The sequence below is a fragment of the Alosa sapidissima genome, chromosome 2 (assembly GCF_018492685.1).
Source record: "Alosa sapidissima isolate fAloSap1 chromosome 2, fAloSap1.pri, whole genome shotgun sequence".
Taxonomy (NCBI): Eukaryota; Metazoa; Chordata; class Actinopteri; order Clupeiformes; family Clupeidae; genus Alosa; species Alosa sapidissima.
The window spans coordinates 26593382-26618519 of record NC_055958.1 but is presented as its reverse complement, the minus strand read 5'-3'; the positions used below and the strand labels follow the sequence as shown (position 1 = coordinate 26618519).

The window sequence follows — 25138 nt, the reverse complement described above, 5'->3', positions numbered from 1 at the left end:
AGTAGACTCTTGTCGTGCTTCTAATGCATTCAAATGCTACATTTATATTTAGACATGTAAGGAAAGTCTAAAAATGGTTACTTTAGATTTCATAACAGCAATATGGTTTCAAGTTTGTTATCAAGCATTTTGAAACAAACAAGAGCCATTCTTACTCAGTCTGGACGTGTCCCAGCATTCCAATTTAATAGAGTAAATTGCTGAAAACTCTTAACAACAAAACATGTTGGCCCTGAGTTAGTTAAAATTACAAAGTTTATAGAATATGCATTTGTATAGAATAGAGCTACTTCAAAAGGTAAATGTTGATTATTAGAATTACATGATCGTGAGAAGTATAATATACTGGTACAGTATTCCTCTCAGAAGAAGCTCCATTTCCTTCAAAACTAACAAGCCAGTTGTTTATGCATTCAATCATGCATTTTTAAATGTGATTAGGTAGTCAGGGTAGGCACCAGCATCACAGAACACCACAAAGATGAAGGGATTCTGCAGGTTGTCCACGGCGCAGTCGTGCAGGCCAGCTCCTGGGTTGCTGGCGTCCAATGGGTCAGGCTCCTTCATGCCGCCTTTGGATTTGCAGGGAGAGCCGGTCAGCACGCTGGCCAAATACATGTACTTCAGGCCTTGATCATCAGGGTTGGAGTAGGTGTCATGGCTTGAGTACCATGCCTCTTTGGCAAAGTATGTTCCTTCACCATGCACTGTGGCTGTACAAAAAAACGGAATTTTAAAGTAAAAACATGTTATTCTGAGACAATTGTCCTCGACAATAATTTCAGAGGAAACGAATACGTGTAGGTAAAAAAGCTTAGATGGCCTTAGAGGTTTATGTCTGAAGTGATGAATGCTGGAGAAGAGGGCAACACTAATACTTGTGATTTTAAATAGATTGGTCAGACTGCTTTGTACACTAAATGTTTATGGAATTGAGTGCTTTTCATTGCACATTTCTCTTCAAAACTCATTAGTTCTCTGGATGCGAGTTATCTGTTTATTCACATGTCCAACCTGCAGACAGGCAGGCAGTGTTCAACTCAATACAAATTGTACACTTGTCTTGTTCTTAGGTAAGAACAGAATCTACAAACACTCAAGTTCACTCATTTGAGAACTGACTTGTTTGTGCAAAATTTCCATCATTTCAGCAGGTGTAAAATATCATAGAATGACAATTAAATGGCAACTACCGATATATATTCTATCGTTTATGATATTTTTGAATACAAATATTTTATTTATTATTTTATCATTTTTATTATTATTCAAAGCATTAAGGTATTCTAAAATAAATAAACACACTTCAACATTTCTTCAAGGAAGATATTGGTGAATGATCGGTGAAATTCAGACTCATTCATGAAGTGAATAGAGTCTGGTGACTCACGATTGGGATTCGTTTACAACACTTGCATCGCGATGGGCACTAACTTTAAAATCATTAGTCCAGCCTTACCAATCACATTGGCCAGAGATTCCTAACCTTACTTCCTACTTCGCCTAACATTACAAACGGACAATAAACGGCATCAACAGTCAGGAAACAATGTATGTGGGTCTACCTTTTCTGTAAATAAATGTTTGTATTTTCGCAACTGCATGTTTGATGTTTGCAGGTGTTGCTGCTACTGTTGATCACAATAAGTTTTGGTTTCGTCTTCCCCTCTTGTCACTGATTGGCCTGACATTTTTCTTGTTTGAGGTATACGGTTATGAACTACAGTAGATAAAATCTTGCTAAAAGAAGATCTAGGTGTGGTGGGGCCAGGCTAGGTGAATGAGGAAATAAACCGTACCATTTCTTCCACAGAAACTCCTGTTGAAGCCATACATGTTGATTTTTTGAGCGATTTCCTTGGTTGTTCCATGGTAAAGATGCCGCTGATTCTTCTGTTTTGGGAGCCTTTTATCGATGGTCTGCTTCAATACCGCATATCTCTGCCACTGGTCCCGACATTGAACCCTGTCGATCTGTGTGTGGGCATAAATCAATGTTAAACCCTTAGAATATGTTTTTAGGAGTAAAGACACAGCCTAGAGATTTCTTCAAAACTAATGAAGCACATGTTTGGATCTTGTTACTTGATGATAAGTGAGTTACCTTGACTACTTGATACTTTTGAACATAGCCTTGGTCAACATTTATGCTACTCCTCAAAAACCCCTTTTCAATTTTCTTGTACTCTTCTGATGTGTTTGAGAGGGGGACAATTTCATGTTTTTTCCCAGTCATCGGAGTCCATGTGGCTGGATGATGAATGACAGCTAAAAAGGAGGACAAAACGTTCAAAATGTTGAGGAAGTTATTTAGTCATTGAATTGTGCCACAATAATGATTATGCACTAAAATCCTATGACTTCAACACGGATGGAGCCCACTTAGATTAATGCATCAGTGACCTCTGAAAATTGAGGAAGTAAAAAAATAACAAAGAAGTCAAGTTTACCTGTGTCTGAGTCACCAAGCAGAGTTCGTTTAACACACCTCGTTCTCCCCTTACTGTCCGTGCACGTTTTCTCCTTCAGGTCCACCGTGTAGGTCTCCCCTTGGTCCGTAAAAGTCACCTTCTTCTCTTTCCGGTGGAAGGCCAGCTCGATGGTGTAGCTGACGCTCGATCCGAACGCCTTCCACACCCCGGCCTCGGCCACCTCCCACCGCAGGGTCTCCTTGACCCTCTTCTCCTCGCTTTTGCGTGTCTCCCTCTCCTGCGCCCCCAGGAGGAGGTCTTTGATCTTCACCACTGTGGCCAGCACGTCGTCCCTCTTCCCCGAAACGGACAGCTTGTCGCTGGCCTCTGTGGTGATCTCCACCTGCTGGCCCTGGCTGAGGGCCACTAAGGCCTGCTTGTCGGACTCGGAGAGCTGGGGGAGGTGCCTGGAGACCACCTCCTCACGGTCACACTCCTCCGACAGCAGGTCGTCCAGGACCTTTCGGACCAGCGCCAGGTCATTATGGGATGTACTGTAAGCTTCAACGGCCATGATGGGGAATGACACATTGGTTAATGCAGCAGATGAAGATACTGAGGGTTTGGCAGGGCTACACATAGAAGAGCGCAGTTTCTCCAAAGCCCCAAAGGATTGCCTTAATATGCCTGCACACGATAACCAAAGAGACAGATGTTAAAAGATGTCATCAAAGAAATGCATATATATTTATGATTTGGGGAAAATGTCTGCACCCACCACTTATTGTTATGGGGGTCACTTTCTTAAACTTCTTTAGAGCCTCCACAAAGTCTGGTAACATCTTGGTTTGGAATACGACAACGTGAACAGCCTTTATAAATTTTGGGCGATCGACTGCAAAATTAGAAACGGCCTCAATCATGGCACGTGCAACCTGAGCAGCTCCTAAGTTCCCAGCACCTAAGAAAATGGATGAAACACATTACCAAACGATGCATTTTATTGCAATATGTGCTGTAATGACCGCTGTTACCATTGGCTTACCAGTTCCTAGTGCTGGAAAGGAGACAGACTGGATACTGTTTTGTTCACACAGTTGTAGGACTTTGTACATAGAGCTCATGATTTCCTTCTCTTTTGTTTGACCAACCAAGTGGACAATGTGCTTAGTTGCCAGGTTCCCTGCCTGGGTCAGGACTACACCATCACTGGGTTGGGTGCCTTGAAAGGAAAAACAGGATTGTTAAAAATCAGCGACCTTTCTGATATCAATAGTCAGTGACCTGTTTTGAGATCAATTTGGAGATCGGAATACATACCCTTGGCTTTGCACTCATCCACAACAGTCTGTCCAGCCGCTTTGAGGATGGCCCCTGAGACTCCTGCTCATTACACAGTATACATGGTTAGGATTTAAAGTGTTACAAAGACACACAAAAAGGGTCACATCTTTGAAGAATAAAATCATGTCACACTGAGAGGGCAAGCACCTCACCTGAATTCAAGTTGAGGCTTGTGTTTGTGCTACTGACTATGGCCTGCGTTGTCTCTTTTGTAATGTCACCACAAAACACTTTGACTTTAATTTGCCCAATCATTGTTTCAGTGTTTTTGCCTGTGCCGAAGAGGATAAAACATAGACTTGTTACAATCAGTTTCCCTTGTAACTGTGAAGTACACAAAATTAGCCTGGCAGCCAAAACACAGAGACCAGCCAGCAGCAGCACACACAAACAACACAGATGTGGGGTCCCCATTGTCATGCAGGCCCAAGGTGCAGTTGTCACACACGCCAAGCAGTTGAATGGGCTCACAGGCACCATGGTCAAATTGGCGCCTGGGCCCCATGCTTGAAATGGCACACAAGCTTGAATTTCTACATGAGCTTCTCAGTCAAAATGATGAACAGGCCCCACATTCAAATTGGTGCCAAGGTTTCAGGTACAGTATATCTTTGTGAGAATTACACTGATCTAATCATTTTTCATATCAGACTAAACCTTCACCGTGACCTTGACCGTATTCATAGACCCGACTAACAACAAAAACATTAGCTGAAGAACAAACTGTCTGAGAACTCTACAGCTAACCCATTACAAGTAAAACTCATACACAGACTTTCACTCATGATTTGAACACGGTCTTCAGTGTTCTCAAATCTAACCGTCTAAGATGTCTTCCTCCTCCACATCGCTGTCTTCTGCCCCCTTAATTTTAATATCTTCATCGTCATCATCATCATCACTATCTTCATCATCCTGTCAACACATGTGGAAATATTCAATTCACAAATATAATTAACTAAACACATGATGAAACAAATGATTCTTAAGATGGGGTAGCTTCTATGTTTGCAAGTTCCATCTCCCTGTGCCAACCATGTCCTTGGACAGCAAGACTCACTTGGTGACCCATACCTGCTTTTTGGCTGTCCACTGCTTGATGCCATTTATAAACTCCTGGAGGATCTCGTCCCGGTCAATGACGATGTAGACCAGCTTAAGGACGGTGGGAGAGCACTTGGAGAGATGGTCCTCCACACCCTGCAACATGGCCATGATGGCCTCTTGGCCCTTCAGACCACCACCACCTTCACAGCAACATGAAAAAGAATGAAAGTGATGACAAAACTTGGGGTAACCTTGTATGTTGCCAGGTGACCAGGTGACTAAATAGTGTTGTGATTGGATTATGTTAACAAGTTGCCCACGAATGATTTGACATGTCCAGATTTGTTTCTCCAAATTAAAGTGGAAAACTTCTAACATTGCTCAGCAACATTACCCAGCAACATTGGTCAATGTGAAACAATACATGTGTACAATCGCCACATGTATACAATGTGTACAATGTGTGTAACTGTTGATGTGTGTACTCCATCAAAATCATACAGTGGGCATATTTCATATGGTTACGTCATATACCGGTACTGGTAATGTCTAGCCATGAAGTCTTTTTACCAGTGCCAACTGCAGGAAAGGAGACCGTGGTGATGCCTTTCTCCTCACACCTCTCCAGAACGTTCTGTACGCGAGCTGTCGCATCGGCAGCAGAGTGCGGACCCAACATGTGAATAATGAAATCGCACTGCAGGTTGCCAGCACTAGTCACTGCAGCTGTGTTGCCTTTGAGCGAACCTTTATCATACAAACATAGACGAGTACAAAGGTGAGAAGGTAAACCAGAACAATATTAGTTTTATTACATTGCCGGGACTCACATTATATTGGAGTTTTATTACATTGCCGGGACTCACCATAGTTCTGGCACTCCTGCTCGACTGACGTTCCAGCTGCCCTGAATATAGCTCCTGAAACGCCTACAAAATAGATAGGAACTGCTGTTATACAATACATAAAATAGCTTGATCTACAGTAGTAATATCACTGCTGTTGAAGAACTCAGACTATTTTCAGTGTATGACTTAATCTTTTTTGACAAATGATTTTGCATTCATGAATGCCTCCCTGGTATGTTATAGTTTTGAGCCAACTGTGTACCTGGCTATGCCACCTAAGAAGCTTTCGGTCATCAGTTTTATAAGTAGTTTGGCAGTACATATGATTTAGAAACTGTACCTCCTTTCAAGCTCATGTCAGCGTTGGTAGTGTTCACAATGCCTTTCACTGTCTGCTGGGTAAGGTCACCTTTCTTCACCTGAATTCTCACACCACCAATTTTCACTAAAGTAGATAAAAAAAAAGAGAGCATATAAACATCATGACAACCATGAAGCAAACCGATTTGTAGACTGATATTTTACAGTTAGGGGTATTCTTTTATACAATACTTGTATATAACACTCACATTATGAAAACATTTTAACCTCAACATAGTAACTACAGTACAATACTGTACCTTCATCTGCAGGAAGTGTTCCATGGGGATTGTATATAATAGTAGAGGAATGCTACAAAAAACAAGAATAACATCAACTTAATAGAATAACAGTTTTAGAGGGGGTCATACAGTACATAGGCTAAAAGCTTGTTACAGTGACTAACCTTTGTATTCCTTTTTTTGAAGTAATCAGAGGATTCGTCAAAAACTTTCTGCTCAAAAATGACCAGATTCATGGCCTTAATGCTTGATGAGGTGGTACGCGACAGATGATTCTCCAGACCTTTGAGAATTGCTCCAAGGGAGTCCTGTGTTTTAATACCACCCCTCCCTGTATGCATGAGTTGATGTTGCATTAACCAACAGCATTATGAGCCTCAAACACATGCAACATTCCAATACAATTTCCCAAAAGTGCAGTATTCTCACCAGTTCCGATGGCTGGAACTGACAAAGAAGACGCTGTGTTTCCTTCACAGAGATCTAGAGCTTTCTCAATGGAGGATGTGATGTCAGCAGCAGTGGTGGGCCCAACCATGTGAGCAATGTGTTTACACGATAAACTCCCACCAGACGTGAGAACCACAGCATCATTCTTTTGAGTGCCTTGAAAATAAAAACGGAATGAAATGTAATGTAATAAAATATAATTATGCAATATGTTCGTATGTGTGCTCCCAATTCTGTGGAATGATCACATGATTCTCTAACTTACCAAGAGCTTTGCATTCATCCTCTACTGATTGGCCTGCTCCTTTAAGGATGGCAGCTGAAACACCTGTTAGGAGGACATACTCAAATTATATGTGATCATGTTGTGAAATTCATTACTCATTTACTAATTATTAATCCTGCAATATACTTTTGCACTATCAAACCATGTAAACACAGATAGAGAAAAATATAATATAAGAGAGGGAGAGGCAGAGAAAGAGAGAGAGAGAGAGAGAGAGAGAGAGAGAGAGAGAGAGAGAAAGACAGAAAGAAAATGAGAGGGAGGGCCAGCTAGGTCAGATGAATGATAGCAACATGATAGCTTACCAGTGTCAAGATTCAGACTGCTATTAGTAGAATTCACAATGACGTCGACTGCCTCTTTAGTAATATCTCCTTTTCTGAGGAATACTGGCACACCACTGACGGTCACTGCTCACAAGAGCATGCAACATGCAACGAGAATTAAATCACTTGGTGAGATTCACTGCCTTACATAGGCTACCACAACATCAAAATGCAGGTAGGAAAATAATGGTCAAAACACACTAGGTCACCTTTTAGGTCGGTTCCTGAACTTGGAAGCTGGATGGGAGAGAGGGGAGTAGGGGCTGTTCCCACTGCTCTAGCCTGCACACAGATAGAATGCACACACAAGTAAACTAATGTCAATCAAAGGTAGCAACTTTGAGCATCACCATAAGAACACATTATCCTGAACTTCCATGCACTGACAAATATGTGCAACCTTAACTTATTTAGTGCAGTTAATATCATGCAGTGATTGAACCACAAGAGCAGCAGTCTTGTAAAAATATGTTGAACATTCTGATGAAGTGATAGTGATGAAATGAATATGAATTGCTGTTTGACTGCATTCCGAAGATGGGAGACTTTGGAGTGACTCACTGTAGGCTGTGGAGCGGTTGCTGTTGCTTTCACATCAGGAGGTTTCTGGACTGTGAAGAAGAGTTTGCATCCCATTTCCTTTGCTTTTGCCTGAAGGGACTGTTTATTTTTCTCCAGAACTTTGGACTGCCCTGCTTTAGAGTAGAGGAACGTGTCATTCACAATTGGTGTCAGTTTGTTCTTCACCAGAGTAACAGCATCTTTGATGGAACTGCTTGGTGCTGTAATCTTCAGACAAGGGGAGGCCTCAGTCTTGTTGGCTAATATGGTCACGTGAAGGGACTTCAGCTCGGGAGCTTCTGAGAGGTTCATACATGAATCAACAAATTGTACTTCTTTCACAGACTTCAGGGGAACTTCTTCACTTGTAGGCTTCTTGTTTTCTAGATATCCTTTGAGTTTCCTTGACACGTCTGCAACCAAGGAGGTGAAGCCACACACCTCAATCTTCCCCTCCAGAACTTTGAGATGGAGGACATTGTTGCTGGCTTTGACTTCATCGAGTAGGCCCTCATAAAACAACTTCCACTCCTCACCCAGGATGACCTTCTCTGGGTCAGAGGAAAGAAGGATCTCCTGTTCTTGGAGTATCTCCCCTAGCTTGTCTTCGGCACTCTTAATATCCCCCTTCTCCGCAATGATCTGAACAGATTCCTCTTGATTTGAGAGGGAAATAAAAATGTTGTTCTGAGCTAAGTCTCTCTCAAATTTATTTGGCCCAGCAAGCTTAATAAAATCTACAAGAGCTGATGACAACGCAAGAGGTTGATTGACAACATTACTCTGTTTGTCTTTCAGGATCTTCTCTGCCTCAGTCACACGATCCCTCAAGCCTTTGAGGACAAAAGTCAAGCTTGTATCATCTTTGGTAAACTCCATATCCTTAATTTGGGTGTGGACACGGTCCCATATGAAATCTAGCTCCTCTCTGGAGCCCACCTGGATCTGTCTCTCAACTGTGTTCCTTTCCTTTTCCAACTCTTGGCTAGCAGTCGCTACAGTCTGCCTGATACCTTCCATGCAGCTCCTCACGTCACCCTGCATACCCACAACCACAACCTTAACAGCATCTTTCTTATAGCGCACAGTGGCATTGGGGGAGCTAAGCTTGATGCTCTCACCCTCAGTCCGAGCCCAGACGTCTGGCCCAACAGCCAATTCATCCACGCTGTATTTATCTAAAATGTCTTGGGTTGTTTTCTTGGCTTTACGTTCCCAGCTGGACCCCAGCCTCAGTGCGAGCAGCGACTCAGGGACTGCATCAAAACTCAATATCAGACATGGTTCTGTGGTTTTGCCGAATACAACATTGCTGTGGACCTTCGCTAGTTCGCTCGTGATCTCTTTCTTGCACACTTCATTGCGAGTAAGGTAATCATAGAGGGCTTCATGGATGGGGATGGTGACATCCGAGGGCTGGACCAATGAGGAGGGGGCTGTGCCAGTCAGTGGCTGTTGGAGGTTGGAATGGAACACTGAAACACTCAGATCTCTATCACAAATGTGATGCTTCTTCTCCACGACTTGGCTGACAACTGTAAAAGGGGATAAAGGCTCTATTTACAACAGGGCACCAACAAGCCAAAGTACCAAAGTCTGCTTCAACAGAGCAATTAAGATAACAGGAACAGTAGTAACATGGTTAAAGTATTGTATCAGTGAGAGCAACAGCTGTGTCAGTAAACAAAAGTTAGACTGTTCTGGATTTATTTTGTTTTTGTAATTAACATGAATGACATGCACTGTTTAATTAAGTATTATGCAATGGAAGCTAAATGGCTTAAGATTTCACAAGAAAATAGTGAGGGGAAAATGAACACATCTCCTCCTTGTAAGATAAACATGAGTAAAGGTCAAAAGAGCGTGTAAATTATAGTTTCACTTTAATGATCCTTCATTGTCTCACTGATACTGTGTTTGCTACAGATGCTGACCAACAGAACCTGCTTTTCTACAATCCTGAAACTAGTATGAAGGAGAGCATACCATGACAATCCTCAAAGGCAATTACGACACTTGTTCGACTGTCGAGCCATTGCAGGGACTTGACCTCTCCACCTCGACTCCTCTTTTTGTTGCTGAAGTACAGCATCAGTGCATCGTCTGACACTGTGCTCATGTCACCTTGCACAAACACAGAGTCAGCGCGTTGTACACAAGTGGCTGTGATCTCCATGTTCTGACACTTTTTTGTGGAGCATCTCTTCAAAAAGGACTGTATGTCTATGGATAGAAACAGGTAGACTTAAATTATTGAAATAAATCATATATTTGTATTTCTTTAAAAGGTTATTTTTTACACAAAATAATAAAAGTATTTATTTTATTCTGGGCATTTAAGCCCACATACACGAAGATATATAACTAGTTCATCATGTTACAAAGAAACGGCTAGCAGAACTTCATATGCAATGTTCCAAACTCACCAATGTCACTTTTGAAAGTCACCAGTATCTTTTCGTCATCCAGAATCTCCCATGTGTGTTCTTTCCCTTGACTGCAGCTGCCGATGTACAATGAGACAACCTTGAGCTTGCATGAGTCCCCAAACCCACTAAGGAGGAATCGACGAGGGTCCTGTCTCTTCTGCATGGCTTGCTCATTGTAGACCTCAACTGAGATATCCAGATCATGTTTTTCCCTGGCTAGAAACTTCTGTGCATCTGTTGGAGGTTCAAAAGCATTGTTCACATGCATTATTATGATGTTATTTGTTTGTTATTTTGTTATTTGTCTTGTTACTCAGTTGGATTAAATACAGGAGATGGTGCCAATAAATTCCAATGGTTTTACCTGACTGGTTGGCAAATTTAACAATGCACTGTTCCTTTCCATAGTTGTGAATTTCAAAGTTCTCAGAGAATTGTTCGAGATACATGTCGATCATCCCATTGTCCATTGAGGATTTCTTTGTCACAATGAGTGTATTGGCCTCACTGATCTCTTCTTTAGATACTGAGCATGACAAATACATACATGTATTATACCTAACTACATGGTTGAGTTTACCCATGTAACAGGAGTAAAATAGTTTTCCACTATACTGGTTTTAAAGTCATGTGTGCATCCAGGGAGTCTGACTTACCTTCTTGACATCCAGGCTGTGGCTGCTTTGTTGCAAAGAAAAATGAAAAACATAGGTTTCAATTATCTGACAGAATTTCAAGGAAACTATGAAGGTCAACATTAATGACAACAGAGGTCTGCCATTTTATATTCCTTATTCCCATGCAAAACTATGATTTATGTTTGACATAGAATGTGTTAGCCTAAACTACTTTATTGAGACTAAAGAAATGCCAACCGTGTTATCATGGTACACTTCCACACAGATGCCGAACTTGTGTCCCCTGTGGTTAAGTACCTTCTGAACATCTGCATACAAACAAGATACAATATGTATGTTACATTGACTATTGAATGCATTTTCCAACATTAATGAATTAAAAAAGACTCCATAACACTTACCAGTTGTAAAACCACATGTATGCGTAATATCAAAATAGAATATCAAAGATAAGTATCAACATATCAAATATCAAAAGCAAAAGTCTATTATGGAGGCCCACATGAAGCTTTTGAATGTTTGTTCTGCTATAGATAATATGGGGGTGGGTTCATGTATAGCTGTTTGTTACAAGGCTCTTCACAATGCTGTTAACACTAATGGCATTTGTTCTTTGGAGAATATTTTTAACTGTCTCAGTGACATCAAATGCTGGATGGCAAGAAATTTTCTTCAACTGAACGAAAGTAAAACTGATATAATTATTTTTGGCCCTCCAAGTGATGTTTCTATCTTGAAAAATGCACTAGGACCTCTCTCTGCAAACTGCCACAGTGAAGTAAAGAATCTTGGGGTTTTCTTTGACTCCTCTTTAAATTTTAATAAGCAAATAAATAGTGTGGTCAAAGGCAGCTTTTTCCAGTTAAGAACCATTGCAAAACTGAAGCCCTTTTTGTCCTTCTCCGATCTTGAAACTCTTATACATGCTTTCATAACATCTAGACTAGATTATTGTAATTCATTATATGCAGGCCTGACCCACTCCACTCTCAACAGACTTCAGCTAGTTCAAAATGCAGCAGCTAGATTATTAAGTGGCTCTAAGAAACGTGAGCATATAACTCCTGTGTTGGCTAAGCTGCACTGGTTACCTGTGGAGCACAGAGTTAAGTTTAAAATTTTACTTTTTGTCTTCAAAGCCCTCAGTGGTTTGGCACCTAGTTACATAGGTGACCTACTAATTCCTTACAGCACTCCAAGATCACTTAGGTCTTCATCTCAGAATCTTCTCTATATCCCCAAAACACGCCTTAAGACTAAGGGTGATAGAGCCTTCTCTGTTGTTGCCCCCCAACTCTGGAATAGTCTACCTGTACATATTAAGTCCTCTCCAACCATTGACTGCTTTAAGTCTAACTTAAAGACTTTCATTTTCTCCCAAGCTTTTAATCTACCTTAATACCCCCCCCCCCCCCCCCCACACACACACACACACACACTCTTTATTCTTTATTTTATTTTTGACCAATTTGTGTATTATTTCAATTATTTATTTATTTTCCCCCCATGTTATATTGTTGTTGTACCATTGTCATTGTTTTATGTTTGTTTGTAAGCACTTTGGTTCAACTCAGTTGTTTTTAAATGTGCTATAGAAATAAAGTTGACTTGACTTGACTTGGCTAGTAGAATGCTCCATTGACTTGAATAGGATTTCCCAACATTCTCCGCTGGCGCGTCAGGGTCCTGGTAGCCCTGTCGGGACTTATTTTCAGATAATGACCGCTATATATTATTTTTTGTATGTTTGATTCTGGTAAGTGCTGATGCATATATGTCTATTTATTTTCATGCATTTGATTTTCTGCAGGCCAAACAAGGTGCTAATGCACCTTACATGGAGCATACAGTATACTGTAGGCCCAAAACATTTTGCTTTGGCTAGCCACGATAAGTTACACAATGAGATCATCTTACCTGACTGAGATTTGAGCTTGAGAATCCAGTGATTATCTTCATGTTTATTGACTTCAGATCTGGGGGAGAATTTCTCAAAATACATGGACAAGACATCTTCATAAAGTGGGTTTTTGCTGCTCACAAGAAGCAAATCCACTTTCTGTGAGCTCTCATCAGCCTTGGATCCTGCGCTTTCATTGATTATTTCATCTAATAACAAATAGTCAAACATTGTACAATTTGAAAACATTTTGTGTAGAATGTAGCAAACCCATAGCCTATTCTAATATTTCACTTAGATAAGTGTCATGGACGCATAGCCTACCTTTAGCTTCTCCAGTCACTCCCTGAGCATTATTTAAGACAGGAACATAAAATAAAAATGAAATTCATGTGTCATGTGTTTCCAAATATGTAGGGCACACGATCAAAAAATAGATCACTTCCTCATTTTAAAACAGTTCTTCCTTAATCCTATCTTCAGATTAAAAAGTAGGCTAATTGACTCAGATGGTGCACAATGCAGTCAACTCATAGGCTACATACCTTCTTCGGTGAGGGAGGTATCGGCTTCTTAGATGGAATAGGTTTATTCATTTGAGGACGAGGTGCAACCGGGGGCTTGGTTTTAGCCAGTTTTGAACTGTCATTATCTGGCAATGTCACTGTCAGCTCCACCTCTCCAAAGCTTTTAATAGCTAGTTTATGCACGGTTTTATCAAGAACTTTTTTGGCACCTGAGAAAATACAATGTCATTAACTTTCATATAGCCGGTAGGCCTACTAGCACACATAAACACTATCACTGTCAAATGCAATTATCAACACAACAGCACATTAGTCCTAGGCCTAAATCCATTATTTCCTACTTTATGATTAACGTCAAAATAACATGACACATCCTCACCTTCCCCATCCATGTAAACGAGAATAGCCTTTTTGTCATCCGTAGGGTGTTTGCGAAGATCAGTTATTTCTCCTCCTGACCTTCTTTTGTTTTTGAAATATAATTCTAACTTTGGTCTGATGTTGTTTAAGTCATCTGGAAGACCTTCAAGAATTAATGTTTTCTCTTCCATATTTGTAGGCTAGGCCTAAGTTTGTGAGAAAATCAAAATCAGCTGCAATGTAGGCTGTCGTCTCACAAGTCTATCATAGCATGCTTCTAATGATAAATAAGGTAAGGCAAGACCCAATACGATAAAGTCGTGGCAGTCCTTCGGAAAATCCCGAATAAACTAACCTGCTCCTGACATTATAGGCTATTGGAACACTTTCGCTTTTGCTTTAGGCTACCCATGTGATTTCTCAGAAGGAAACAAACGTATGTAGAAGGACTTGTTTTGCAGAGGCAACACGGAAAAGCATAAAACAGGTAGGGTAAATGTATAGGCTATATCAATTTAGATAGTTTTATCTGGTGAAATTACGACTAGAGCTGAGGTAAGCCTGAACGTTTTTCAATCGAAGCACAAGCTCTGAGAGTTGTACCTTACGATGTTGTTCTTCACCTGAATATTTTCGATTTCATATTTCAGTTCTAGCGTAATGTCTACGAGTCAGGACGACACGGCCATGAACGCACAGGTAAATCATAAAGTTTGAGGATGTAGCCTATCAATACATTTTGTAAAACATTTCTATTCCTTAAAAGAAAGCCTGACCAAGTTGATTCAATGAGTTATGTTCTCGAATTGCTTTCTTTCGGCGTTCAGACGATAGCATAGCTACATGTACTTACACTGTAGCCAAATCGTCGTCAGTTTAGCCAAACATTGCATTTTTGTAAACGTTGTAGTCTAGGCCTACGCTAATGTTTGTATCATTCAATATCAACATTCATCTCAACAAATAGCAACATTTGATAAAACGTGAGTAGGCTACATTCTCCGTGTCAAATTTCAGCAAGTAGGCCTACGTCGCGCGTGCTCAATAGCGACATGGTCAGGCAGAGTTGAAAAAGTGGTGAAAGGTCAAGCCAAAAATAATTCAAAGGTGTAATTCGTTTTTTTTTTCTTTCAAAATGCTATTTTACCTAAAGTCGTTTCATCCTGAAAGCATCATGATTTTTTCCCCCATGTTGATATGGTTGATATTTCCTGAATTTCCCCTTGGGGATCAATAAAGTATCTATCTATCTATCTATGGTAGCCTAACCAGTGACCCCTGCATAGGCCTATTGATGAATCTGTATCCTTGTTGATTGACTGCATCCTTGTTCATCCTTCTTCATAGCAGCTCCTCAGCGAGGATGAACAGATCCTCAAGCGAGCACAAGCAGACTTGGAGCAATGGAAGGTGCTGTATATTCTACACATGGGGTTACATTGTTGTGTTCATATTCCTTATTAGATTGTAAAGATCATGTAATTTGATGTAGATGAAAGTTGAGAAAGCAGATCAAGAAAAATCAAGACTAACGTTGGAAAAACTGGATACAGATGAGACTAAGAAAAAAGCCCAGAACTCTACATCTGTGATCATGCAAGCCCAAGCACAGCTGGCTATGGATTCTGATAACAAAATAAAGGAGATTGAGGTATATCATTATTTGATGATGTATGAAAGATTTTTATTACACCATCACAATTAATCAATGCCAATATGCTACTTACTTTTATTTATACTTTATTTTGCTTATATACTATACAATTGTGTGTAGTTTATTATTATTTGTGATCATATAGCCACAGATGAATGTCTAAACTCTGTGGTCAACCAAGCTTTAATGATGGAATACAACGGTTCCCTCTGATTGCCATTATTTTATCTCACAAAAAGATACAACTCCAAAAAATTGATCAAGAGAACAGAGATCTGAGGAATAAACTACAGAAGCTCGATGAAGAAAGGAAAGCCAAAAAGGCAGATACGGACAATCTTCAGAGGAGGTTTAAGGTATGCTTTGCTTTGCTTTGTGTTTTTAGCAGTATAGTTGGTGTTTCCCATTTGTTAGATTAGGTGAATGTAGCAGTTAGGGTGACAGTTGTTTATTAAAAAGAGAAGGACATTTGTTTAGGTGTGAACTCTATTAACTTAAGACCAGTATATTCTGTGATGTAATGAAACAAGTGGCATTTTGATTTTTTTGTGTGAAATATATCAGTGCTTTGGTACTAGTCTTGTCAAGATGGACGTTTGTGTCTGTGTTATTCTCAGATACGAGCTAAGATCCCCGAGAAGCGTGTGAAGTTTTCTGGCGTGGAGATAGAGCAGGACTCCCTCTCCTCCCCTGACACAGAGGGGGTCTTCACCATCACTCAGAGACCCTTCACGCTCCTGAGTGGCGGGGAAGCGCTCATCACCTTCGAGGAAGAGAAGGGTACGTACAAGCAGTTCCCATGCAGAACATAGTGAAAATAGCATTTCCTGTTGAAATACTGTCATTGTAGTGTTTGCCAGAAAAAAAATAGTTTTGAATGGTGATGGACATGATTGTACACCTTGGAAAGTAAATCATTGTTTGTTTTATCAGACTTTGGTTGGTAAGTGAAATTGAACAAATATATAATTGTCTTCTTTTATGCATAACAATTTTTTTTTTACTGGGGTAGTATCCACACACAACTTCAAACTTCACCTGAAATTCAACAAAATCCCTATTTAGGAGTGAAAACAGCTGGGATGTACAGTGTATTTTTCGTTTGTAGTGGCGCAGCAGATCCTGCGTCTGGCGAAGTGCTCTGTGGCCCTCGACCAAACCAAGATGGACATCAAACCCTTATGCTTGAATCTGGAGCCTTCTGTGAAATTTGAGGTACTGTTGAACAATATGCCTAGCCTAGAAATCTAGACGCGCCCCTAGTGGCAGCAAATTACATTACTCTCCGTTGGCTTGTGAGCTCCAGAAATCGAAACTCAATCAGTCCAATGAAATCGTGTATAGAGTCGTTAGGTGGGCTTAACATAATGATTGATGGCAGAGTTGCAACGGTTTGGCTTGAATTCCCTGCTACTTGAAAACAAATAAGATGGATGTTGCTGTTGGCGAACAGTGTGACACAAGTTAAGCTTTTATTAAGTTGGCAAACGTTTGAACTAGCCAACTAGCTCCGCTGGTGGGAAACGCATGGGACTCATAGCGCTGCCGCTGTCCTATTGCGTGCAGAGGGAATTTGAAAGACAACTGATTATCCCGCCCCTCGGACTGAGCACTGCGAACGGTGAGTGCCCAGACCCTACATTTTAATGTGGGTCTGGCTCGTCAGTCTACAATATGCCCCTAGTTCTACTAACAGCTCACCCCTACTGTATCTAGTATTCGTCTATGCTGAATTGCATTTGGAGCAAGAAATGAGGGCGAGGTTTATCTGTTAACCCTATGAACCCTAGACTAATTTTGGCCATTCTCACTACCTTTAGTTATAAACAGTTATCCTGGTCATTGTAAGTGCCATTCACACATGCTATATTTTTTTCACAGTCTAGGCTACCCAGATCTGTCACCATTTCATATATTACCGTAATACTTGAATTGATTTGATTTTATGTATCTCACCACAGCAAGCTGCTAGCTGGGCATGACTCATGTATGTAGGCCAGATTGTCTTGAATCTGGCAATATAACAACCATGGTGGAGGGTGACTTTGGGGCTGAGCAATTTACAGACATACAGGTGTTGGTCATATAATTAGAATATCATGAAAAAGTTGATTTATGTCAGTCTGTGTGGAATGAACGTATACATTATACAAGTTTCACTTTTTGAATGGAATTACTGAAATAAATCAACTTTTTCATGATGTTCTAATTATATGACCAGCACCTGTATGTGGTGTGCGCCTTAGAGAAATAAATGCCATTTTTTATTTAGTGAAGAAAAATTACCTTTCTGCGCTCCATATCTGTGACACGAGCTGATCTGACCTGACTTGATCCGAGTTTGCGTGTGCAAAGCCTGGGTGTGCACTCAGGATGATTCTCTACATTCTCTTTTTACTGCCTTGCCATGAAGGCAAAAAAGTGTTTCTTTGTCGAACAAATTGGGATGCAGTGTGAGCTTTGAATTGGATACCATGCAGGAATTTGCTAGGATCTCAAAACCAGATTATGAACATGCTTTGCCATAGAGCGGGGGTCGGCAACCCGCGGCTCCGGAGCCGCATGCGGCTCTTTGAACAACCTCTACAGACGAAGTGACAGCAAAATAATAACGTCATACAGCTCGACTTACCCCACGTGTGATGCGGCTCAGCTTTTGAAATTAATTAGAGTATTTAATTAAAATGTATTTTTTTTTAGTTCGTTCATTTTCAAAATGTAATATTGTAAGTCTGTCTGTCTGAGTAATTTAGCCTATATAACTTTCTACCTCACTTGACACTTTAATTGTTATTGTTGATGTGTGCGCTTGCTGTAGGCTAGATAAGGAAAATGTCAAAAAGGAAACGTCAACGACCACAGCTTGCGAGCATGAACACAAGGCTGAAATGGGAAAGTTTCCATCCAAAGACTGATTCTGAAAACGCGAAATGAACTGCCCGTTATATATATCGCACACTGCAACTAGTTAGTATTGCTGTGTTAACCCTGTTCGGTTCCACTTGCATGTGAGAAATCTTTCTCCTGCGCTCACGCAATTCCGCGCAAAACTGTCACATCCATAACGCCAACACAATGCCATGGTATTTAGTTGGCGTTATGGATATGACAGTTTTGCGTGGAGTTACCCTTAAATGGTAATGGGCTCAATTCTTGCATGAAACTTCACCTCACTGAATATGAGCCAGCCAGACTCCAAGGCCATCACCAAATCTAATCTCTGGTAGGCCTAATGTTCAATTTCACCAATGAACGAAAATTGAGTGTTGTGTTGTTAACTATGATGTTACTTTGCATATCAAAGGACACTGGAAAAATAGGGGGTGGTGTTTAGCCTACATGGGAAGCTTAAGGCCTATTATACTTTCATTCCACTTTACATTTCAAGTTACTTGCACATTAAAACTAGTAGAAAATGTAGGCTATTTAAAAATCCTCTGTTGAATGAAAGTGTGAAAAAGTGTACTGTATGTTAAATATCCAAACTTTTTCTTGTAACCGTCTTTATGTGGCTCTTCTGAGATTAAAAAAATAATAAATGAGATGAAATAAATAATAAAAGTGGCTCTCCAGGCAAAAAAGGTTGCCGACCCCTGCCATAGAGAAACACATGATAGCGTTGGATTATGATCATACTTTGCCACAAAAACACACGTGGGGTAAGTCGAGCTGTATGACGTTATTATTTTGCTGTCACTTCGTCTGTAGAACCCAGAAAGATGCACTAGGTATCAAACGATAGCTCTGTGTCTCCTCTCTCATTTGACATGTGTGGCATATCTATCCGATCACAGGTTTGTGAGTAATTCAAATGAGAGAATGGGTGTGCACCGTTGGTTGTACTATATGATATTATTTTGGTCACTTCGTCTGTTTTTATAACCCAGAATGATCAATATACTTGCTACCAATGGATAGCTCTGTGTCTTCTCTTTCATCTGACATGCTTGCCATATCTATGCGATCACAGGTTCACAAGCAATACAAAGGAGAGTAATGTGTGCGTAGGTGAACACAGAGAAGTACTGACTGTAAATATGAAAATCCCCACTTCTGCTCTGTCACACAATAAAAGTTTCATCTCGCTGCAACGAATAGTCTGGAGCAATGTAACAGAGAAGAAAGGGTGTGGTTTTTTTTTGACGCATTTTGCATCAATTGGGTTATGACCCAGGGGTATGGCCACAACAAAAGAGGGAGTTGAGAGGTTGGATCTTTAACTAAAATATGGATTTATTAACCAAATTAACCAAATAGCAATCAAACAAACAGTGTGAGGTGGGTCAAAGTCAGTCATCAGTAATGCATGGATGTTGTGTGTTTGTAATGTGTCTGAGTGCAGTGTTGCATGTCTAAAACCCAAAGTAAGAATGGCCCTCCTGAAGGGGAGAGGCAGCAGCCCTTTTAACTGGACACCTACCCTCAGGTGCAGCTCATCAGCTCGTTAGCTCTTGAAGCACCTGAAGACAAGCAGACTAAACGAGTAGAGGGCCCAGTGGCCCGTCAACTGGGTTCTAAGGGTTAATCTGTCAAAAGTATTACAGATTTTATCCAGCTGAAAAGTTTAGTCAAATTCCTTTTAGGCAAGTCCCTCCACTCGACGGCCATATTGCAATGCTTTTTGGGCACATGACGGGCATCTATTTCGGCAGAAATGCGCGTGCGCATGGCTTCACAATACCAACCTTGCTCCAGTGGCAAGATCACGACACATGATTGGCACGATGTCTTCACAACTCACCACATGATTGGAACAATGTATTCACATGTTGACTTTTTTGCCGCGGAAGGGGTGTGATATGTGTAGACAACTGCCATATTGGCATTACAAACTAACCCCATGCATCTCTCTGATCTTGATGGGGCAGCCGTGGCCTACTGGTTAGCGCTTCGGATTGGAAACCAGAGGGTTGCCAGTTCGAACCCCGACCAGTAGGCATGGCTGAAGTGCCCCTGAGCAAGGCACCTAACACCTCACTGCTCCCCGAGCGCCGCTGTTGTTGCAGGCAGCTCACTGCGCTGGGATTGGTGTGTGCTTCACCTCACTGTGTGTTCACTGTGTTCTGTGTGTTTCACTAATTCACGGATTGGGATAAATGCAGAGACCAAATTTCCCTCAGGGGATCAAAAGAGTATATATACTTATACTTACTATGGAGGATATTTTTGAGTGCTGTGTAGAAAGTCTCTGGTTTAGTTATGCAGCAGGGAGGACAAACCCAGACTGCACTGGCACTGACAGATGACCTGTGTGTTTTAGGTGCACCTGAATGTCTCGAAGAAGACTGTGCAGGTATCTCAGGCTCCCCCTTTCCTACCCGAGGAGCGCATGAGGGACAGACTGGAGATCAGTTTCTCCCGGCCAAGTCGCGGAGGGGGCGAAGTGGAGAGGGTCTCGTACGACAAGAGATCTGGGACTGCTGAGATCACCTTCCTCAACACTGGAGGTGTGGTCAGGAGTCTGTCTGCTTAATAACATGCCCAATACAGATGCATTATTTAGTGCAGAAAAGGCCTCCATTGTAATGATCATGTCCTATTAGAGTTGGGTATGGCCTGCAACATCACGATACAAAATGTGTCCTAACACATGTTGATTCCATGTCCTAAACATAATTCATTCAGTTTCAACAGCTGCTTTTTTTTTGTAATTTTTTTTTTTTATAATAGTGAAGGCAACAACTTAATATCATACAACTGAAAAACACTTGTAATTCAGGAGGTCTAAAAAGCTAAATTAGATGATACTGTTTTTAAGGTGTGAGCTACACCAGGTGCGTAACTGAAGCGCGCTGTTCACAACGCGTAAAATCCATTTTAGATGAACGGTCTATTTTTTTCGAACGTACGCCCCACTGTCACGTCTGGTGTAGCTACTTCCATTGATTATAATGAAAGCTAATTGTTGCAGCAGACGCAACGCGAACGGAACGCTTGAGTTACGCGCCTGGTGTAGCTCAGCCCTAAGTTATTAACTTGAACTTGAAACATTTTTTCTGTTTTATCTTATGCTTTTAAACTACTCAGGTTGATCTAGTTTAACTTGCATGGTTCCTCCATTAATTTACTGTATTTCTGACTTTCTTTTCGTAGTTTTCTGTAAACAAAAGGAATACTAACCATTCTTGTTTCTTCAGTTGCTGAGAGGCTGGCTCTGAGAGGGAAGTACCCTGTGGATACTGGCAGAGAAATGATAGTGGATGTTGCTCCACTTTACAACTATCGGCTGAAAAAGTTCCAGGTCAGTTTCTATATGCTATTTTGAGACTGCTGATGTAGGGCTGTTTTCTTTTGGACTTTACTGGTCCCACTTATAGAGGCACAGTGTTGCTATAATAGTAGTTTAATTCTACCTCATTTCCAAGTTTCAGATACCTTATAGATTCAGGAAGAATAAACATGGTAGCAGAATACCATGCGATAAAGAGTGTTACAGCATATTTTCGATTTCAGATTGAGCATAGGATTATTGTACTGTCCACTGAACTGCCTTCCTTTTTTACTCCTAGTTATTTAAACACACCTTTAAACACATGCCTTATATTGTGACGCATGTCTTTGTTTGGCTGCAGACCTACTGTGGCACTCCGAAGCGCTCCATTCTTCTGAGCGGCATCCAGGACTCCATGGAGGAGGAAGATCTGCAGGACCACCTGGAGATTCACTTCCAGAAGCCCAGCAACTATGGGGGAGAGATAGAGAGCATCAAATACGTCTCCACAGGCAATGAGGTGAAGGCCTTCTTCAGTGAAGACGTGGGTGTGGAGGCTTAAATTCAACTGTGTCAAATCTGCACAAGGCTGACAGGCATAGACCAGATAATTAGAAGAAGAATTTTCTCATTTTTAATCACTGCTGTTATTCAATAGGTTTCTTCAAGTTCAGTTTAATTACTTAAATTATGCTGATTTGTTAGTTCATTAAACCATACATGGGGCATGTCTGCATTTTGCATTCAGGAAGTGTGTGAATGGTTCTTTTGGTTCTGTAGTACTGTTGTCAGTCATGTTTGTATTTGTACTATATTACACTTCAGCGTAGTTCTGTTTTTTTCTTGCTCATCAGGGTAACCTATATTTTTCGGAATTCTGACATATTAAGCAGTCGTTTGATTTTAGCCAAAACCTTTGAATTTGAAATCATAACCCAGTTCCCAGTGTAGTCTACAGTATATGGGTACAGAAATCATGGCAGTAAAACTGACAGAGCTGATTCTAAAAAGGACATTTTTAAGTGACTTTACATGGACTTGCATGTTGATATGATATAATTATGGTACTTCATTATGCTGCTGCATGGGATATATTGGTTTGTTTATTGCTGTGTGAATGCACTTGATACAGGACACAATGTATGTGGAAAGTTATAAACATGTTGAATGTATATTTCTCAGGAAATATCTCATCATATGGATTGTAATAACTTGTAATAAATCCGCATACTGTACATCTTTCATCTTGAAGTCAAGTTATTGCTTGCTTAGTACTGACGGGACAGGAATAGCTGTTCATGTTGACTCTACATTGTGATGACTGTTGCTAGTGCAGCTTGGTCATATTGTGATGACTGTTGCTAGTGCAGCTTGGTCACATAGAAGGTTTTTTTTTATCCCCACTTGGCTGATAAGGAACAGAAGCTTTTGGTTCTGAACCAAAAAAAAAAAAACATTGGATTTTGATTTCAAAAGCCTATGAGTTGAAAATGGTCAGAGATAAAGTCCTACTGGAAATTAAAAAAAATATTGAGTGAGTTTATGAAGGGGGTAAATGTACTCATCTAATTTTTTTTTTTTTTTATCAGGTTTATAGGCCAAGTATACTTGCAAGGAATTGTTCTCAGCATTTATCCCATCCGTAGATTAGTGAAAACAGTGAGGTGAAGCACACACTAACCCAGAGTAGTGAGCTGCCTTGCTACAGTGGCGCTCTGGGAGCAGTGAGGGGTTAGGTGCCTTGTTCAAGGGCACTTCAGCTGTGGATGGGGGCATGGGAGAGCGGTGCTCTTCCCCCGCCCACATTTTTCCTACTGGTCGGGGATCGAATCGGCAACCCTTCGGTTCCAAGTCTGAAGCACTCACCAGTAGGCCACAGCTGCCCCAGTCATGCCAGCCATCTAGAAATACGTAACTTTAGTTCAATTTCACTGCTAGTGATGCTTGAAGTCTTAAATCAATTAACCTTTTCCATACACTCTCCATTGTCAATAGATTGTCAATCATCATCTCCTTAAGGCAGATATTCTCCTTACAATTTAGAATCGGTGAATGTCAGACCCAAGACTTCATCAAAGGGGAACTTTTTATTCACCACTACTTGCTGTGTTTCTGTTTCAATTCACTCAGACAATGTTGCTTCCTCCGTGTCAATTTAAACACTGCAAAAAAAAATCTAACCAAGTGGCATTAAAGGAGAATTCCAGTGTGATATTGACCTAAAGTGTGTTGAAACATGATACCGAGTGTGAACGTATGTCTCATAGCCCATCTGGGCTTGTCCCCTGCACTCCAAAATCTGGCGCTAGTTAGCCGATGCTACCAACAGCTTTTTCAATGGTGGTGCTTCGGCATCGGGCTAGCCATGCAAATAAACCACTGTTTTACACCATTTACGAGGCTCAATGTATCTCCATTTTAGATTCCAAAGTATAAGTATATAAGTATATATACTTTTTTGATCCCGTGAGGGAAATTTGGTCTCTGCATTTAACCCAATCGGTGAATTAGTGAAACACAAACAGCACACAGTGAACACACAGTGAGGTGAAGCACACACTAATCCCGGCGCAGTGAGCTGCCTGCTTCAACGGCGGCGCTCGGGGAGCAGTGAGGGGTTAGGTGCCTTGCTCAAGGGCACTTCAGCCGCTGCCCCTGTCCAAAAATAATTCTGTGGAAATGCATGGATTCCAGTTGCTGCTACTGGAAGAAACTGGAATCCATGCATTTCCACTGAATTATTTTTGGAATCTGATCCCTTATCATACCTGTTCATTCTTACTCGTCGCTCGACTTATCGTGACTAAATTCAAGATGGCTGCAAACGCTAAACTTCGTGAAGATACTGTCTGCATAAATCGTCTTGTAAGTAAACTACCAGTGCTTTTTCAAAGTTCTCAATGTCTCGTTTTAAATGTCAGGGCCCTCGGAAGTCTACCAATGAAGTGTGGAGATACATTGAGCCTCGTAAATAGTGTAAAACATTTTTTATTTTATTTTTATTTTTAATCGATTGACAGCCCTAATTTGGTGTTTTGTTTACTATTCACTACAATGGACATTTTACAGGCTCACTTAAGATATAAAAGATAAATATACACTGACATTCTTTTGTAAGGGCCTTTTTATATATTGACAAACATTGATAGTAACATTTATATGCCTGTTAATGGTTAAAATTGGGTTAGGCTGAGTCATCTGATGTTGGTCTCCAACATGGCGCCCATGATTTGAGTTGGCCAAACTCTATATACGGCTCTGAGGAACATGACGTGATGTTGCCATAGTGGTAACGTTAGAGAGTACAAATTAGATTTGACACGGTACTTGGATCTATCGTCTGTTTTTTTATCAGTGTTGTTGTTTGTCACAATTTTTATGACTTTGGTGCACACAAGATACAGACAGACAAGCGCACATGCGTGTACATGTGTGCACACCATAGGCGGTGCACACATACAGTGCGCACAAGTTTGTACAGACACACACAACCCCACTCCCATCCCATTGTTGCAGCCCATCCAGAGTGACATGCTGGAACCCT

General features: G+C 40.9%; 2 protein-coding genes across 8 annotated transcripts; one reads left to right on the top strand and one right to left on the bottom strand.

Moving 5' to 3' along the window:
- Positions 1-148: 148 nt before the first annotated feature.
- Positions 149-21747, bottom strand: parp14rs3 (poly(ADP-ribose) polymerase family member 14-related sequence 3). 4 transcript variants are annotated; one of them, XM_042066542.1, is made up of 30 exons: positions 21737-21747; positions 13749-13935; positions 13388-13578; positions 13167-13188; positions 12860-13051; positions 11180-11250; positions 10961-10985; positions 10669-10830; positions 10302-10538; positions 9862-10098; positions 7876-9410; positions 7524-7596; positions 7294-7398; positions 6968-7030; positions 6682-6858; positions 6417-6583; positions 6271-6322; positions 5991-6095; positions 5669-5731; positions 5373-5549; positions 4830-5002; positions 4577-4670; positions 3908-4027; positions 3732-3794; positions 3457-3633; positions 3190-3372; positions 2451-3098; positions 2105-2268; positions 1800-1974; positions 149-713 (listed from the first exon to the last, which is right to left on the bottom strand). In XM_042066542.1, exons 2-30 carry the CDS (start codon positions 13918-13920, stop codon positions 418-420), a joined length of 5919 nt encoding a protein of 1972 aa, XP_041922476.1. In that variant the 5' UTR covers positions 13921-13935; positions 21737-21747; the 3' UTR covers positions 149-417. The 4 variants fall into 4 exon arrangements, with proteins under 4 accessions (XP_041922476.1, XP_041922485.1, XP_041922466.1 ...); XM_042066551.1 differs by lacking the exon at positions 21737-21747 and adding an exon at positions 14583-14748; XM_042066532.1 differs by lacking the exon at positions 21737-21747 and having other exon boundaries at positions 13749-14077.
- On the top strand, positions 14102-22829 carry nmi (N-myc (and STAT) interactor). Of its 4 annotated transcripts, none has more exons than XM_042066593.1 (10): positions 14102-14216; positions 14380-14428; positions 15080-15139; positions 15222-15380; positions 15623-15739; positions 16001-16163; positions 16492-16598; positions 20644-20830; positions 21521-21624; positions 21956-22829. In XM_042066593.1, exons 2-10 carry the CDS (start codon positions 14390-14392, stop codon positions 22154-22156), a joined length of 1137 nt encoding a protein of 378 aa, XP_041922527.1. In that variant the 5' UTR covers positions 14102-14216; positions 14380-14389; the 3' UTR covers positions 22157-22829. The 4 variants fall into 4 exon arrangements, with proteins under 4 accessions (XP_041922527.1, XP_041922510.1, XP_041922534.1 ...); XM_042066576.1 differs by having other exon boundaries at positions 15077-15139; XM_042066600.1 differs by having other exon boundaries at positions 14151-14284.
- The last annotated feature ends 2309 nt before the right edge of the window (positions 22830-25138 follow it).